Here is a 15,939-nt window from a genome sequence, read left to right as displayed (position 1 = left end):
ATACCATACTTACATATAACTATACATATTTCTTCTTTTGTTTACATCGCCTCAGCTTGTTTCCTCTCTCTACCTCACAGTGCCAATGCTATTTCCTCCAAGCCTCTCATGGCTGTGCAGAAACACACTAACATCTAGTACTAGTGCCCAAAAGTGCTAACCTGACTCTCGCCAGATGAATTTGTTCCGCTTAGCTCCGCCTAGCTTCACTCACATCTATCTGGGACCTCTTCCGATGAGAGTGATTTCTGCACCAGATTTTATGGTAGAGCCAATCAGGACGCAGGGCGTGAGTTTCATAGATGTAACATAGTGTAGAAGCGACTGTGAGACTGTTATCAGCGTCACGGGTTGGCTTCGATGTGAGTGGTTGAAGTAGCCCGGCAATAGATGACGGACAAGTGGCTTATCCAATCATATGCAAGCATTTTTTGATTAGGCCCAGCCTTCTGAAGCAACACTTCAATGGATTGATCCCAGATGGATGAGTGGAGCTAGGCGGAACGAAATTCATCTGGCGAGAGTCAGGTTACAAAAGTGACCCATTGCCAACAACACTAATTGAAATCAGTACTGTATGCTCTCAACTGAGGTGTGAAAGTTCAGGTTCAGAAAAGATCAAATAAAAAAAAAGGTCCTGTCAGATTTTGGGCCCTTACGAGTCAATTGTTTATGTACATTCCCATCCAAATAGTGCAGGCAGGCAGGCGCAAAGTAACTGCTGGAGTTTTTTTTTTTTTACTGTGCTCAATAATGCTAATAAATCCAACTGGTGCAAAGTTTGAGTTGGCAGATCTAGCCTCACACACATGGCAAAGTAACTTGTTTAAGGCTAAATGAATTTCCTCATAGACGGAGTCTCCGTAACCTGTAACTAAGACCAACCCCTTAATAGCTTCAGTATGTTTGGGGGGACAAAGAACATAGTGTTCAAGAAGAGCAAATTTGAGACATTTGAGCTACAACACAGCACATCTGAGGTGGTGCATCTGGAGAGCTGACATAGAGAGAGAGGAGGGAGAGAGAGAGAAGGAGGGAGATGGAAAGAGTGGAGGGAGATATACTGATGGAAACCCCAGCTGTTCGATCATCTAAGCAGGACAGAGAAGGTGAGAGTCAGACTCCCACATTATTTTGGCTCAGCAGGGGAAGTCCAGATAGACAGTGCGGATAGATAGATCGATAGATCGATAGATAGATAGAAAAGATAGATAGATAGATAGACAGATAGATAGAAAGATAGACAGATAGATATATAGAAAGATAGATAGATAGATAGAAAGATAGATAGATAGACAGATAGATAGATAGATAGAAAGATAGACAGATAGAAAGATAGATAGACAGACAGACAGATAGATAGATAGATAGATACTAACGCAAACGTCTGTTATCCGCACCCTGCATTCTGGACCATATCCCCACAAGTGTACTTTTGGCCTTGAGAGCCTGACTGAGAAGCACTGCCAAGGAGTCCCAGCACCCCACCCCTCCTTCCTCCATTACCCAGAAGGCAGCTGACGCTGGAACACTCATGATTTGGCCTGACCCGGATCTGGCATCGATTTGGCCCAGATGTGGTGTGGATGTTGTTCTACACTGATGTTCCAGATCTGATCCTGCTGCTCTGTGCCAGTGTCAGCTGCCTCTGGATGACTGTTTGTGTGTGTGTGTGTGTGTGTGTGTGTGTGTGTGTGTGTGTGTGTGTGTGTGTCTCTGTGTGTGTGTGTGTGTGTTTCTTCTTCCTACTCGATGTTCTTCCTCACTACGATGTACAGTGCGCCGGTGAGCAGAGCGAGTAGCCAGGCCAGCCAGGCCAGGACGTACGAGTAGCCATACCAGCCGTCCTTCTCCCCCTGGTGGAAGTGGTCCGTGTACACCGACAGGCACACCATCAGACAGAAACCTGACCAATGGGAGAGAGGGGGAGGGATAAGCGTTATTTATTTTTTATAAAGGTCTATTCTACTATTCTACATAGTGTCCTCAGGTCTTAAAGGTGCTCTAAGCGATGCTGGGTAACGTCACTTCTGTTGACTTTCAAACAAAACAGAGAGCTAGCTCGCTACTTCCTCCCTCTCCCTCCTGTGCTGCTCCAGTGCAATTGAAACTCTCCTCCCGTCTGTGATTTGCTGGAACAGTTTGTTATGTTTTTATGGGCTAGGTTTGCCCAGGTTGTTTTTTTTTTTGCTGTTTTTGGAGCCTGGGCTGTCCACAGAGATCACATTTTTTTACAGTGTATTCAGGACACAGATAGCTAGCGGATGGTTAGGTGATGTTTGCAGTAAGTGACATAAAATGTTTTAGCCTAAAAAACGTGTGGCATCGCTTAGAGCACCTTTAATAAAGCATCTGTGTCACACTTTGGTCAAAATGCCAAAAGGATGAAGCACCACAACACCTTTTTTCTTACCCTGTCTGAAGAGTCATGCTCAGAGTGGCCCCGTTTGTGTGCCTGCCCTATACAAACACGAGCATCTTGCAAATGGCTTTTCATTTGTATTATTCTAACTCTAAGTCATTGCCTTGTAGCCTTTTTCTCTTTTTTCTTTTTTGCCTTAGGTCATTTCTTTGTTTATTGCACTTACAAACTTTATTGTGAAGCACTTTGGTGCGGCTCAGCCGTCTGTAAATGTGCTATAAAAATAAAAATTGACTTGACTTGACTTTGCTCCGACAAGTTGCTAACTAACTAGACCCGAACTTGCAGGAAAAAAAGCAAACTTCCACAGTCATGAGACTTGGTCCAGATAGGTAAAATTGAAGTGGTCATATTCAACAAGCTAGCAGACTTGATGCCACTTTAACCAGCTAATCTGAATGTCTTGCTGAATCACATTTAGGGCCCAACTGTGGCCTACTGGATAGCACTTCGGACTTGTAACCGGAGGGTTGTCGGTTCGAACCCCGACCAGTAGGCACGGCTGAAGTGCCCTTGAGCAAGGCACCTAACCCCTCACTGCTCCCCGAGCCGCTGTTGTTGCAGGCAGCTCATTGGGCTGGGATTAGTGTGTGCTTCACCTCACTGTGTGTTCAGTGTGTGCGGAGTGTGTTTCACTAATTCACGGATTGGGATAAATGCAAATTCCAAATTTCCCTCACAGGATCAAAAGAGTATATATACTTACTTACTTATACTTATGTTTTCAGACCTAGGCAGCCAAAAACAAACAACTAACTTGTGCTCTTTCGATGTTTCTGCTCAAATACACTACAAAAAGAACTAGCACTAAAAAAGCACTAAAACTAGCACTAAAGAGATATTTTCATAATAGGTCCCATTTAAGTCTTTTTTGTATTGTACATTTCATTAGAGGGAGAGAGAAAGAGATACTTACTTTATTTTTCGCTAAATATTTCATAGCAGTCATAGCGTAACTTGAATCTTGTAACTCTCTATTAAAAATACTAAAATTATTCATCATAATGCTGTAATTAGTTATAGACCCTTTCAAGAGAGTTCCATTATCAGCATCTTAATGCAGAGGAAGTAGATTGGGAACCAAATAGTTCAAGCATTGTTTTTGTTTTTATTGTTGAAAGGGTCCATACTGTATCCACTCTGAGAGCCCCTGGTGTGCAAACTTACAGGCGAAGAGCTGAAGTACCCCTGTGAGTGTGAACCTCTCGCCTTTGCCCAGCATGAAGATCTGGTAGATGAAGGCAAACAGGGAGAAGACCAAGAACATGCAGGCCAGCACTGCGAATGCCTGGACCGCACCCAGGTAGTCTAGGAAACCACACACAAGAGGGAAGAACAGAGCTGTCACAGTCTGTGGTGGAAGAAGGACACAAGGAAAACAAAAAGGAAAGAAAACACAGTTCATAGACATAGTCAATGGGAGGACATAAGAAGAAAGGCAATGGCCAATAAGTGATGGGGTACAATGTTATGTTGTTTTAAAGGTACACTATGCAGGTTTAGGTATTTTTGGCGACTGTAGAGGTCCCTCTAGAGTCGTGATGTATTTATATTTTACTCTGCTGCACTAAATAGCAAACTTTGTGACTTATCCCCCGTGTACACAATGAAAATGCTTTTGTTGTGGAGGTGAAGGATTAACAACAGGCAAAAAATATCTCCAAAGAGCTATACCTACTGACAAGGTAATGTTTCACGATTTTTGCGAGATTTGGCGGGCCGCCAGCTTCCAAAGTAACATTGCTGGTTCTGCTAGCGACCAATTCCTGCTTTGCTATCAGGATGATTCGCTCGACTGAGTATAACTATAAGTATATATACTCTTTTGATCCCGTGAGGAAAATTTGGTGTCTGCATTTATCCCAATCTGTGAATTAGTGAAACACACACAGCACACACACAGTGAGGTGAAACACACACTAATCCCGGCGCAGTGAGCTGCCTGCATCAACAGCGGCGCTCGTTTAGCAGTGAGGGGTTAGGTGCCTTGCTCAAGGGCACTTCAGCCGTGCCTACTGGTCGGGGTTCGAACCGGCAACCCTCCTGTTACAGGTCCGAAGTGCTAACCAGTAGGCCACGGCTGCCTAAGAGTTTGTTTACCATTGTAATGACTTCGAAGCTGTTATTTTAAGGTAAATTTTTGCATAGTGTACCTTAAAATAAACAGACAAAATAGGATTAAATTGCGTGACAGAGATCCCTGTATTTTACAAAAGAGGATTAAAAAAGAGATAACAGAGGCTTAAGGCCAACCTCACAAACAAACAAACAAACAAAAAAAACTCATCCGCTGCACCTTATTTCTGCTACACCTGCAACGTGATTCAAGAACACACAAGACGTGCTCTGTGCTCTCCGAGACGTTTCTCACCTCTCCGGTAGGAGCTGGGCAGGTCTGTGTAGACCCACACCTCATCATTGTGCTCCATCACCCAGCGCCCCCATATGTCTGAGTACAGGCTGTCCGTGAACCACCATGCCTGCAAATCACAACATACGACGTCACAAAGACAACATTAAACACTGTCGTACAGTACAGTACAGGCTGTCCGTGAACCACCATGCCTGCAAATCACAACATACGACGTCACAAAGACAACATCAAACACTGTCGTACAATACAGTACAGGCTGTCCGAGAACCACCATGCCTGCAAATCACAACATACGACATCACAAAGACAACACTAAACACTGTCGTACAAAACAGTACAGTTATGTTCAGTTATGGAATTATGTTGTTATATTCTGTTATTCCAAACTGCATAATCTGACGTATCTGCTCTACTGCTGCCTCATTTCAATACATAGCATCACAATACAATATAACACAATGCATCACAATACAATACATAGCAATACAAATCAACAAAATGCATCACAATACTACACATAAACTTCTTTCTTGTGCATTTGTTTAAGATAAGTTATCGCCTATTCTTGCCATATTCTAATGTGTGGTCTGTGAGAGCTGTCTCCAGTTCAGTAACTGATTTGAGATGATCTTTTTTTTTTAGGTTCTGATTTGGTCATCCAGTGTTTCCCATACATTGACTTATTTGTGGCGGCCCACCACAATATCAACATTGACCACACAATGATTTTCCAGGTTGTACTAAATTGTGCTTGAATCTGGTTAGCATCATAACCACGCTGTGCTAATTCGTTGCATTTAAGTTAATTCTGCAAACCAACCTCCACAAATAGAATTCTCTGGGAAACACTGGGTCATCATTCCAAATTGTGCAACTGCACTGCCTGTGTAGAAGACTGAACAGATGAGTAAATGAGTGGTTAGGTCAGTGAGGTGGTGTTAGAGTCGATAACTTATGTCTCCCTTGGGGGCCCATTTCTTGCTGTACAATTCAAACAAATCAGAACAAGCCCACAGGGGAAATTGAGATGCCATCTCTCTGCAGTCTTCACAGAAATACACTCACATCGTCAATGACAGCGATGAAGAGGAACACAATTGCGGTGACATGGAGGAGGCATATTCCAGCAAGGGCCTTTAACATACTCACTGCAAGAGAGAGAGAGAGGAGAGAGGGGGGAGGCAGAGAGGGACAGATGGGGAGTTGGATAAATCGCTTAATATTGCACAGGACATGTGATATACCATTTTTGACATGCAGACTGATGAGGAGCCAATATGGAGGACCTTAAATCTTCAGTTGCCCGTAGTCATTATTTATTTATAATGGGTGGCAGAGAAAAATAACGTGATGGTTTCGTCCACAGTGAAGCATTGAGATGGACATTTCTCCTCATTTTAACAGCAACAAGAAAACGAACAGAACTTCACGGTGAAGTTGTATTATTTAGATCTCATGTTGTTTATTGACATTGACATGGCAGCAGTAGAAGACTATATTTATGGATCACACAGTAATTTTCAACTAAGCACTGCTATCGTGTAGGCTAGCCTATAATGTTCCATTTTTAATTTTGATGTATTCGAACACTGTAGTCACACAATAAACGATCTGCAGTCCCTGCGGCATATAAGGCTACCTGTTCATTAGGCTATATGATGGAGGCCCGTGATGATGTAGGTTGAACAGTTACACGGACAGACTTTGTCTGCATGGCAAATCGACGAATAAGATCGACCATCCGAAACATATTTCGGCCTGTCGCCGACGTGCTTGAGATATGCATTAGCCTACTTTAACACTAGGCTATTGTTTAGTAGCCAATGCAACATTTGGAGGACGCAGGCTTAGGTAGGCTATTAAACGCAATATATTTCCGAAAGTAACTCCCTATGGTTATCACACTGCAATGACAAAATATAAAGTGCCTGAGAAATCATTACCTGCTCAAAGGTCTGCAAATTTACGCACGAGTCTCGATTTTCAAAATAAAAAAAATCCACCCGACAAAGTCAGCTCAGAGGCAGCATCCCTTGCATCAGTACCGCTACCCTCCTCCCCCCCACCCGTCTCTCGCCTTTACTGCAGTGAAACCCCACCCATCCCAAGGACTTACTTTTCCTAAGTCCTTGCGCAATCCATGGCCAGACCGTCAAGTTCATTTGTCGTCAGACCGTTAGCCTATTTTTCTATTCGCCTGTAAAAAAAAAATCCAAATCAACGGCGCCAAAGCTTTTCGGCAATATATGGTTTAGTGGTTTAGGCTGCTTAATCAGTGTGTGGATTTAAAGAATTAGGCATTTGGATTGGGTCCTACAACTGGGCTTCTCAAATTGACGATTACGAAATGGTTTTCTTATCTGGCTTTGAGCGATGATCAGAATGTGCAATTCCCCTCATTTCCATAAGCTACTCATTCTTCGTCCACTGATATCTGACGCACTGAAGTCACACAAAAAATAACGTTCCAACTTAGTCCATTATTGTAATCGCACCCCAACCTTCCCCCATCCCTAAAGCTCTATAGCCTAGGCTATTATTTCATCCCGCAATTAGTTGCATTAAGGAAAGCTAAAATATATATGTTGCAGGTAATAATTCGCCCCAGTGCCTTGTCAGCAGCCTAGAAGGTCGACCGGGTCCGGGCTAATGTGCGTCCACGGGACGGCCACCTGAAATCATAGCCTGCATGTCCCTCCCACTATCAGAAAAGTGCTGCGAGCATCGTTGCTTACTGCACACATTCGAGCACCGCTATTGGTAGGTCTGGATGCCAATAAAGGAAAATCGGACCAATCACAAGTCTTTCCTTGAAAGTGAGACGTTTGTTTGCATGGATAGGTATAAATATAGGATTATTATTTAAAAGAAACTCAGTGGTGAAAATATGTATTATTGAAACATAGGCTATGTTTATTTAGGCTACGAGTAAAATATTCAATATTATGAAATAGCCAATTAAACATAATTTCATTTAGGCTATGAGAAAAGTTAATGATAGTTGAAAATAGACGAATGTGGCCGACCGCTCGTGATTGGTCACAGTATTATTAACAAACACATGCCATTTAGGGATTTGAAATGCTATTTAATCGGCTAGAGGAATGCTGTTAGTTATTCCTGGTGTGGTCTGGTCACCAGAACATTTTCAGTGGTTTACTCTGCTTGTTTTATGTTCATGTTAATAATAGGCAGATTTACAAAGAACACGTGAGTGTGTAAGCTGATACTCAAAATGATTAGGGTAGGTCTACCCAAGGCTTGTGCAGTTGTGTGCATTGTCATTGCTTTGGTCGGCGTTTTGCCCACGTGCATTGGATCTGTCGAAGTGTCGAAGACTTCGTCTAACTCTACCGTAGGCCTACTGTTGCCAAATGAAGCGACTGGAGAAGAGAATGGTTCCGAGGATGAGGTTAGCAGCTACAGACACCCACGGAGTGCCAGCTCTGTAGAATATGCGAAACGCGAGGCCGCTTTCAAGAACTATATGTTGAGGACTCAGTCAAGCGAGGCCGTTCCAGAGGACCCTGAAGTTCTGTGCGGAAAGAACTCAATCAATGTGAGAATTCGGTCCGACGATGCCGAAAACCTCCACGTCTATGCACGTGAGTATGGAGTCGATAATTAGACTTGACAAAGTTGAGTGAGTCAGGACTAAAACAAGTAGGCTTATCTCGTAACCTAATTATTATTATTTGTTCTATATGTAAAATTGTTTGTAGCGAATGGCTCACCACTCACCCTAAAGGAACTGCCTGTCTACTGTAACATCATTTCTAAGACGTTGAACAGGGACGTTGTCTTGGTATCTCTCATTGATGGGTGTTTTGTCAAACCGCAGGTACGTGCTTGCATAATCTTTTCATTAAATTTTACCTGACGACACACCGACTCGTGTGGTTGAAGCTGATTTTAATGATGACTTAACTACACAAACATATGCGCTAAAAACTCCGAATTTAAAGGTGCAGTCTGCATTTACCCATCTTACTGAAATTGCGCGTAGGCCTGTGTGCGCTCAGAAACCTCAGGTGTTGCAGTAGCTTCCACCTTTCATCACAATTGTGGACATTTTGTGTGTAATTATTTCCTTCTTAAGTGTCCTCACTATGTCTGTTGATTTACAGGGTTCTGCATATGTTCTTAACCTGATGTGGTTTGGAAGACCTATACAGGTGACCTGTCCTAGAGAAGAACCACCACTGATTATCTGTAAAACACACTCAATGGAAGTTTTGTTTTGTGGGGAAGAACTTGATAAAACGCTTTCAATAAATGGTGAGTTTATTTTATTTAGTTTAAAACTCTCTTAAAACGAATGTGTTAAACAACACAACACAGTTTGTGTTTCCTTTTTTTATTTGTTACACAATATGTGTTCAAAATAATCCAACTTGCGTTAAAAACACAACAAACCAGAGGGACAATACATTAGTTTTAAGAGTGTATATTGCTTGATGGTGTAAATTTAGATACAGCGAATATGGAAACATTAACCCATTTAGCTCACTGAATTGCCGATAGTGTGCGTCACCAAAAAATAGACCAATGCATCATGGGATTGACAAGACTGGTAGCATCAACTAGGGCATGTCACTAGTTTACACTCGGGCATGCATGTCACTGAAGCATTCAATTTGTTGCAACAGTTACCTTTCACTATAATCAATGAAACACTACCTTTGAGGTGGTGGCAGCGCATACATGCAAAAAAAAAATTAGACCGGTCTTCTAAAACAATTTTACACTCCGCAAACGGAACCCTTCAGTTGCGTGCCTGGCAGGGGCGCTTCTAGATGATTTAGGCCCTATGACGGACAGTAATTCTGGGTCCCCGGATAGCCTAATATATAGTATTACCGGTATATATTATCCTTAGATTCGTCCTAACCCAGCGGCGCCCCTGGTGCCTGGTGTGTAGCCTTTCTAACTTTTACGCCTTTTACGGGGGGGGGGGGGACGAGGATCTTTGATAGTAAGCAACTTGTGGGGTATACTACGAAGCACGTTAGACATATCTAGGCTATGTAGACATATCGATGCTTGATGCCTTGACTCAGGGGTATACGTTAAGTGATACTATGATAGCAGTTATGTGATATATTTAGGCCTTTTCACACAGAGATCCCGCTAAATTTGCGGGAAGAGGAGACGTCTTTTTGCCGTCTTTTTGTGTCTGAAAGCGAGGTGAAAATTTGCCGGCCTGCTGATCTGTTCACATGATGCGGCATTTTGGGGAGCCAGGAGGCAGGATCACCTATAGGAAATTAAATTGTGACGTGCAACAGGGGGCGTGTAGAGTGATAGTCGTAGGCCTTATTATGCGTGCTTGGGGCTTCAGATACAGCAGGTGTGTGATTTCAAAAACCATGGCGGGAGAACCGACTGCACTTTGGTTAGCTTGCATTTGCTTTGCTGTTGCTGTTAGAATGTTAGATTCTTGCGATAGATGTCTTCAGACAATAAAAAGTAATTTGGAAGGGAAATTGAAGAGTTGCCCTTGCGTTCACCGTGATTCCCCTTTGAAAATCAGAGGTTCACAGGCTACTGTGGCCTTGGTCAGTGGCGCCGCCAGCCGTAATCCTGTACGCACTGTGCGTACAATTTATTAATATAAACATTCAATATTACAACAATAAAAAATAGCTTGTGTATTGCCTTAATTGAAACATGCTTCGCGCACAAATGGGCAAAGAGAATGGACATCTCAACATAAGGATACATTAGAAGAAGATGATTGGTGTAAACTTTGTCACACGACGTGATGAGCAGTTCTGGCGCTTAAAAACGCAACGTTCCATTCAGTCATAAATCATTTAAGCGTAGGCCTAGTGCTCGTCATGAAAAGAAAACAGCAGTTTAATATTTTTCAGATGTTTAACAGTAGGCCTAGGCGCACTGTTAGCAGTTATGCCGAAGGCAGTGAGATTATTAGGCATTGCATCCTGTCACTCTGTTTGGGACATCGCAGTTCAGGTTGATAAGATTCAGTTAAAGGAGAATTCCGGTGTGATATTGACCTAAAGTGTATTGAAACATGATACCGAGTGTGAACGTATGTCTCATAGCCTATCTCGGGCTTGTCCCCTGCACTCCAAAATCTGGCACTAGTTAGCCGATGCTACCAACCACTTTTTCAATAGTGGTGCTTCGGCATCGGGCTAGCCATGCAAATAAATCACTGTTTTACACCCATTTACGAGGCTCAATGTATCTCCACACTTCATTGGTAGACTTCCGAGGGCCCTGCCATTATTATTCTGAATAATGTTTTTTGTTTCATTTTCACCTGCTGCCATGTGCGTTTGGCAATGGTGTTGCATCTGAAATGTTCACAGGATTAGGCATACACTAAATCAGTCAATGGGGGCTACTTAAACATTCAATTATCCTTATTACTGTAATCTATATGCCCACTTCTGAATTGGGTTGCATCTGTAGGCCTCTGTAGGACTATGCTGTCAATCCACCATGCCATTAATGCTGTTCACATCATTGAAGATCGTAATAAAAATGTAGATCTTGTATTTAAATCCTTTATGCAAGTCATGGTGGGGCAGTCGTGGCCTACTGATTAGGGCTTCGGGCTTGTAACCGGAGGGTTGCTGGTTCGATCCCCGACCAGTAGGGACGACTGAAGTGCCCTTGAGCAAGGCACCTAACCCCTCACTGATCCCCGAGCGCTGCTGTAGCAAGGCAGCTCACTGCTCCGGGTTAGTGTGTGCTTCACCTCACTGTGTGTTCACTGTGTGCTCTGTGTATTCACTAATTCATGGAGGGGATAAATGCAGTGACCAAATTCCTTGTATACGCAAGTATACTTGGCCAAGAAACCTGATTTACATTTACATGATTTACATTCTATGCGTTTTCAGACTTACATCATGACCATGTTTGTGCCTTTCAGTGAAAGGCAGATGGATTCCCCTGCAGTATGCGCTAGCCCTGTGCCAGTTCGAACTTGACACCACTCCAAAGATGCTATCTTTTTCAACGCCGTACATTGGTTGTGGCATGACCCATGAGGTGCATAATGGCCACTCGCCCTTTGTATTTGTTTTTCATTTTTGTTCTTTTTCTGTTTTTAAAGGTCCTCTAAGCGATGCTGGGTCACGTCACTTCTGTTGACTTTCAAACAAAACAGAGAGCTAGCTCGCTACTTCTCCCCCTTCCTCCCGTAGAATTGAAACTCTCCTAAACGTGATCTAGTCTGTGATTTGCTGGAACAGTTTGTTTTTATGGGCTAGGTTTGCCCAGGTTGTTTTTGTTGCTGTTTTTGGAGCCTGGGCTGTCCAGAGATCACGTTTTTTTTACAGACAGCTAGCGGTTGGTTATGTTTGCAGTAAGTGACATAAAATGTTTTAGCCTAAAAAAACGCTTGGCGTCACTTAGAGCACCTTTTAAAGACAAATCCTCTCTATGGATGTTTGTGTTTAAACATGAAGCAATTTATCCAAAGTGACGGTTAAGTTAAGGTTTAAATTTTAAATAGAAATTTGACAATTACTACACAACATTATGACTGCAAATTACTCGAGGTTTAAGAAGGTTGCATGTCAGATGAAGCATATGAAGGATGTACAGATAACTCCCTGAATGACTGCCTTTTATTGGTTTACAGAATGGCTTCCACAACCTGAGCATCAGGTCAGAGGAGATGAACATGAGTCTGTCCTGCGCAGACAATGGGTATGCAGATCCTCTCTCAAAAATACCCACGATTCCTGAGCAACTAACTTCCCAGTTACCAAAACAGCCTCAAGTTCAGAGGGGCCCCCAATCTGTTGAGCAGTTCCATCAGCAAGTTCCTCAGCAGGTGCCCCAGCCGTCCCAGGTTCAGCAGTTGCCCCAGTACACCCAGGTTCTTCAAGAGATCTTCCAGGAGCAGTCTGAAGTCCAAAAAATTCCACAGCAAGTCCCCCAGCAGCCCCAGGTTCAGCAGGGCCATCAGGAGATCTTGCAACAGCAGTCTGAAGTGCAGGAAGTTCCAAAGCAGGTTCCCCAGAAGCCTCAGGTTCAGCAGTGGCCCCAGCAGCCCCAGGTTCAGCAGTGGCCCCAGCCGTCCCTGGTTCAGCAGTTGCCCCAGCAGCCCCTGGTTCAGCAGTTGCCCCAGCAGCCTCAGGTTCAGCAGTTGCCCCAGCAGCCTCAGGTTCAGCAGTTGCCCCAGCAGCCTCAGGTTCAGCAGTTGCCCCAGCAGCCTCAGGCTCAGCAGGTGCCCAAGCAGACCCAGGCTCAGCAGGTGCCCCAGCAGATCTTGCAGCAGCAGTCTGAAGTCCAGCAAGTTCCACAGCAGGTCCCTCAGCAGAGCCAGGTTCAGCAGGTCTCCCAACGTAACCAGTTTCAGCAGGGCCTTCAGGAGATTGATGTGAAGAAGCACCAAATCATGCAAGCTTCACAATTACACAGACCAGCACTACAGCACTTTTTTAAGCCTCAAGTTCAGCGTGTCCCCCAGTCTATTCAGGAGTTACACCAGGAGGTCATTCAGCAGTTGCCCCAGCAGTCTCAGGTTCAGCAGTTGCCCCAGCAGCCCCAGGTTCAGCAGTTGCCCCAGCAGCCCCAGGTTCAGCAGGTGCCCCAGCAGCCCCAGGTTCAGCAGGTGCCCCAGCAGCCCCAGGTTCAGCAGGTGCCCCAGCAGCCCCAGGTTCAGCAGGTGCCCCAGCCGCCCCAGGTTCAGCAGGGTGACCCCCCAGCCCCAGCCCAGGTTCAGCAGGTGCCCCAGCAGCCCCAGGTTCAGCAGTGGCCCCACCAGCCCCAGGGCTGAAGAAGTGGCCCCAGCACTTTTTAAGCCCCAGGTTCAGCAGTGGCCCCAGGCCCCAGGGTTTCACCAGGTGGCCCCAGTTGCCCCAGCCCAGGTTCAGCAGTGGCCCCAGCCAGGTGCCCCAGGTTCAGCAGGTGCCCCAGGTCAGGTTCAGTGCCCCAGCAGCCCCAGGTCAGCAGTTGCCCCAGCAGCCCCAGGTTCAGCAGGTGCCCCAGCAGCCCCAGCCGCCCCAGGCTCAGCAGTTGCCCCAGCCGCCCCAGGCTCAGCAGTTGCCCCAGCCGCCCCAGGCTCAGCAGGTGCCCCAGCCGACCCAGGCTCAGCAGGTGCCCCAGCAGATCTTGCAGCAGCAGTCTGAAGTCCAGCAAGTTCCACAGCAGGTCCCTCAGCAGAGCCAGGTTCAGCAGGTCTCCCAACGTAACCAGTTTCAGCAGGGCCTTCAGGAGATTGGTGTGAAGAAGCACCAAATCATGCAAGCTTCACAATTACACAGACCAGCACTACAGCACTTTTTTTTAAGCCTCAAGTTCAGCGTGTGCCCCAGTCTATTCCCCAGGCATTCAGCAGTTACCCCAGGAGGTCATTCAGCAGTTGCCCCAGCAGCCCCAGGTTCAGCAGTTGCCCCAGCAGCCCCAGGTTCAGCAGTTGCCCCAGCAGCCCCAGGTTCAGCAGTTGCCCCAGCAGCCCCAGGTTCAGCAGGTGCCCCAGCAGCCCCAGGTTCAGCAGGTGCCCCAGCAGCCCCAGGTTCAGCAGGTGCCCCAGCAGCCCCAGGTTCAGCAGGTGCCCCAGCAGCCCCAGGTTCAGCAGTTGCCCCAGCAGCCCCAGGTTCAGCAGTTGCCCCAGCAGCCCCAGGTTCAGCAGTTGCCCCAGCAGTCCCAGGTTCAGCAGGAGATCGGTGTGAAGAAGCACCAAATATTGCAAGCTTCACAATTACATAGACCAACACCACAGCACTTTTTTCAGCAAGTGTCCCCAATGCTGCCACTGTCTCCTCAGCAGCAAGTCTCCCAATCTCCTTCTAAAGTCCCTCAGATTCCCAAAGAACTGGAAACTCCTCCTCCACCAACTGAAACTCCAACCACCAAACCGGAGCCATCAAATGAAGGCAAACAAGACCAAATCAAGTCTAGTCAGCCCACTAAGGGCAAAGACCCTCTACCTGCCCCAAGACCTTCCTTGAGTCCTAATTCTTCCTGTTTTGCACCACCTTTTCCTCCTCCTGGTACCCCTTTTGCCCTGAACTGGTATCCTCCATTTAAAGGGATGGGACCCTTAAGATCCACCACTCCGCCTATTGATCTAATGGGAGCTCAGCAGCAGAAGTTTCCAGAACGCAGTCTTCCTCAGGCTCACCCCTCCTCTCCCAAGCTTTCAGAGGCTCATATTGAATACAAGTACCAAAAGCCTTTACTGTCTCCAGTTACACCTGCCGCCACAATCCCTGAACTTAAAGCGACTACTCCTAATACTCCAAAAGTGCAGACTTCCTATTGGCCAGACCAAAACAAGTACCCATCTGTGTCCTCCCTTGATCCCAATCAGCATCCCAGTCCCCAAATTTGGCACACTTTTTTGACTAGTAAGTCTTCATCTTTTAACAAGGGAGTGGCTTCAAATAAGCCGGACTTTCTGCATCCCAAACCACCTTACCAGTATCCTGGACAGAGTCAAAATCACATGCCTGTTTTTTCTGCACAGTCTGAACATGCACCACAGGATCCCCATAGTCAGCAGATGCCCCAGCATCAACCTCAAGTTCAAGAGGTCCCCCAAGCTGAAGCCCTGATCCCACAACACATCTTACAACACATCCCACATTCTGTGAACCAGGAAGTCTCTCAAACCTCCAATCAAATGTTCGAACCTCATTATTCTTCAGTCTAAACCAGGCAACTCACTCGCACTTCTTTCTGGTAAAGAGCCTTGGTCAAGATTTGGGTATTAGATGCCTGTCTGGCAACCTCAGGTCCAGTCACCATAACAGCCTCAGATGCATTCAGCCACTAGCCATAGCTGCATCCCCAGAGACAGCCTATAAACCTGGAGCTGGACAGACCCTGTTGGGCACCAGTCAGGATGATCCCACTCAGCAGCCATCAAACCACCAAGCTTCACTGTACCCTTTATAGTACAAAATACGATGTTTGGATTTCTGGCCACTGGGCCTTTGTACCCAGTGATGCTCGATACATCAGGACCTCTACAACTGGGGGTTAAAATCACCCTGAGGGATGAAATGGATGACAAACCAGCAGAAATGCAGTAGTTTCGGCCTGAATGCTTTTCCAATAAAATTGTTTAACTTTATTTTGTGACTTGTTTTTTCCTGTGACCGAAGATTCATTGGATAGCGTGGTCAACATATTTAATGTACCTCTCAATGTG

General features: G+C 45.5%; 2 protein-coding genes across 3 annotated transcripts; one reads left to right on the top strand and one right to left on the bottom strand.

Moving 5' to 3' along the window:
• Window positions 1–914: 914 nt before the first annotated feature.
• Window positions 915–7,459, bottom strand: emp1 (epithelial membrane protein 1). 2 transcript variants are annotated; one of them, XM_048248712.1, is made up of 5 exons: window positions 6,913–7,459; window positions 5,862–5,944; window positions 4,794–4,902; window positions 3,590–3,730; window positions 915–1,906 (listed from the first exon to the last, which is right to left on the bottom strand). In XM_048248712.1, exons 1-5 carry the CDS (start codon window positions 6,956–6,958, stop codon window positions 1,746–1,748), a joined length of 540 nt encoding a protein of 179 aa, XP_048104669.1. In that variant the 5' UTR covers window positions 6,959–7,459; the 3' UTR covers window positions 915–1,745. The 2 variants fall into 2 exon arrangements, with proteins under 2 accessions (XP_048104669.1, XP_048104670.1); XM_048248713.1 differs by lacking the exon at window positions 6,913–7,459 and adding an exon at window positions 6,740–6,886.
• Window positions 7,460–7,881: 422 nt separating this feature from the next.
• si:ch73-90k17.1 (mediator of RNA polymerase II transcription subunit 15) lies at window positions 7,882–15,340 on the top strand. The gene is made up of 9 exons (XM_048248986.1): window positions 7,882–8,401; window positions 8,519–8,637; window positions 8,924–9,074; window positions 11,704–11,822; window positions 12,418–13,527; window positions 13,617–14,004; window positions 14,111–14,449; window positions 14,816–14,948; window positions 15,253–15,340. The coding sequence occupies exons 1-9, from the start codon at window positions 8,032–8,034 to the stop codon at window positions 15,338–15,340; spliced, it is 2,817 nt and encodes a 938-aa protein (XP_048104943.1). The 5' UTR covers window positions 7,882–8,031.
• Window positions 15,341–15,939: the final 599 nt, after the last annotated feature.

Source organism: Alosa alosa, chromosome 7, assembly GCF_017589495.1.
Source record: "Alosa alosa isolate M-15738 ecotype Scorff River chromosome 7, AALO_Geno_1.1, whole genome shotgun sequence".
Classification (NCBI taxonomy): domain Eukaryota; kingdom Metazoa; phylum Chordata; class Actinopteri; order Clupeiformes; family Clupeidae; genus Alosa; species Alosa alosa.
This window is presented reverse-complemented; position numbering and strand designations above follow the sequence as displayed.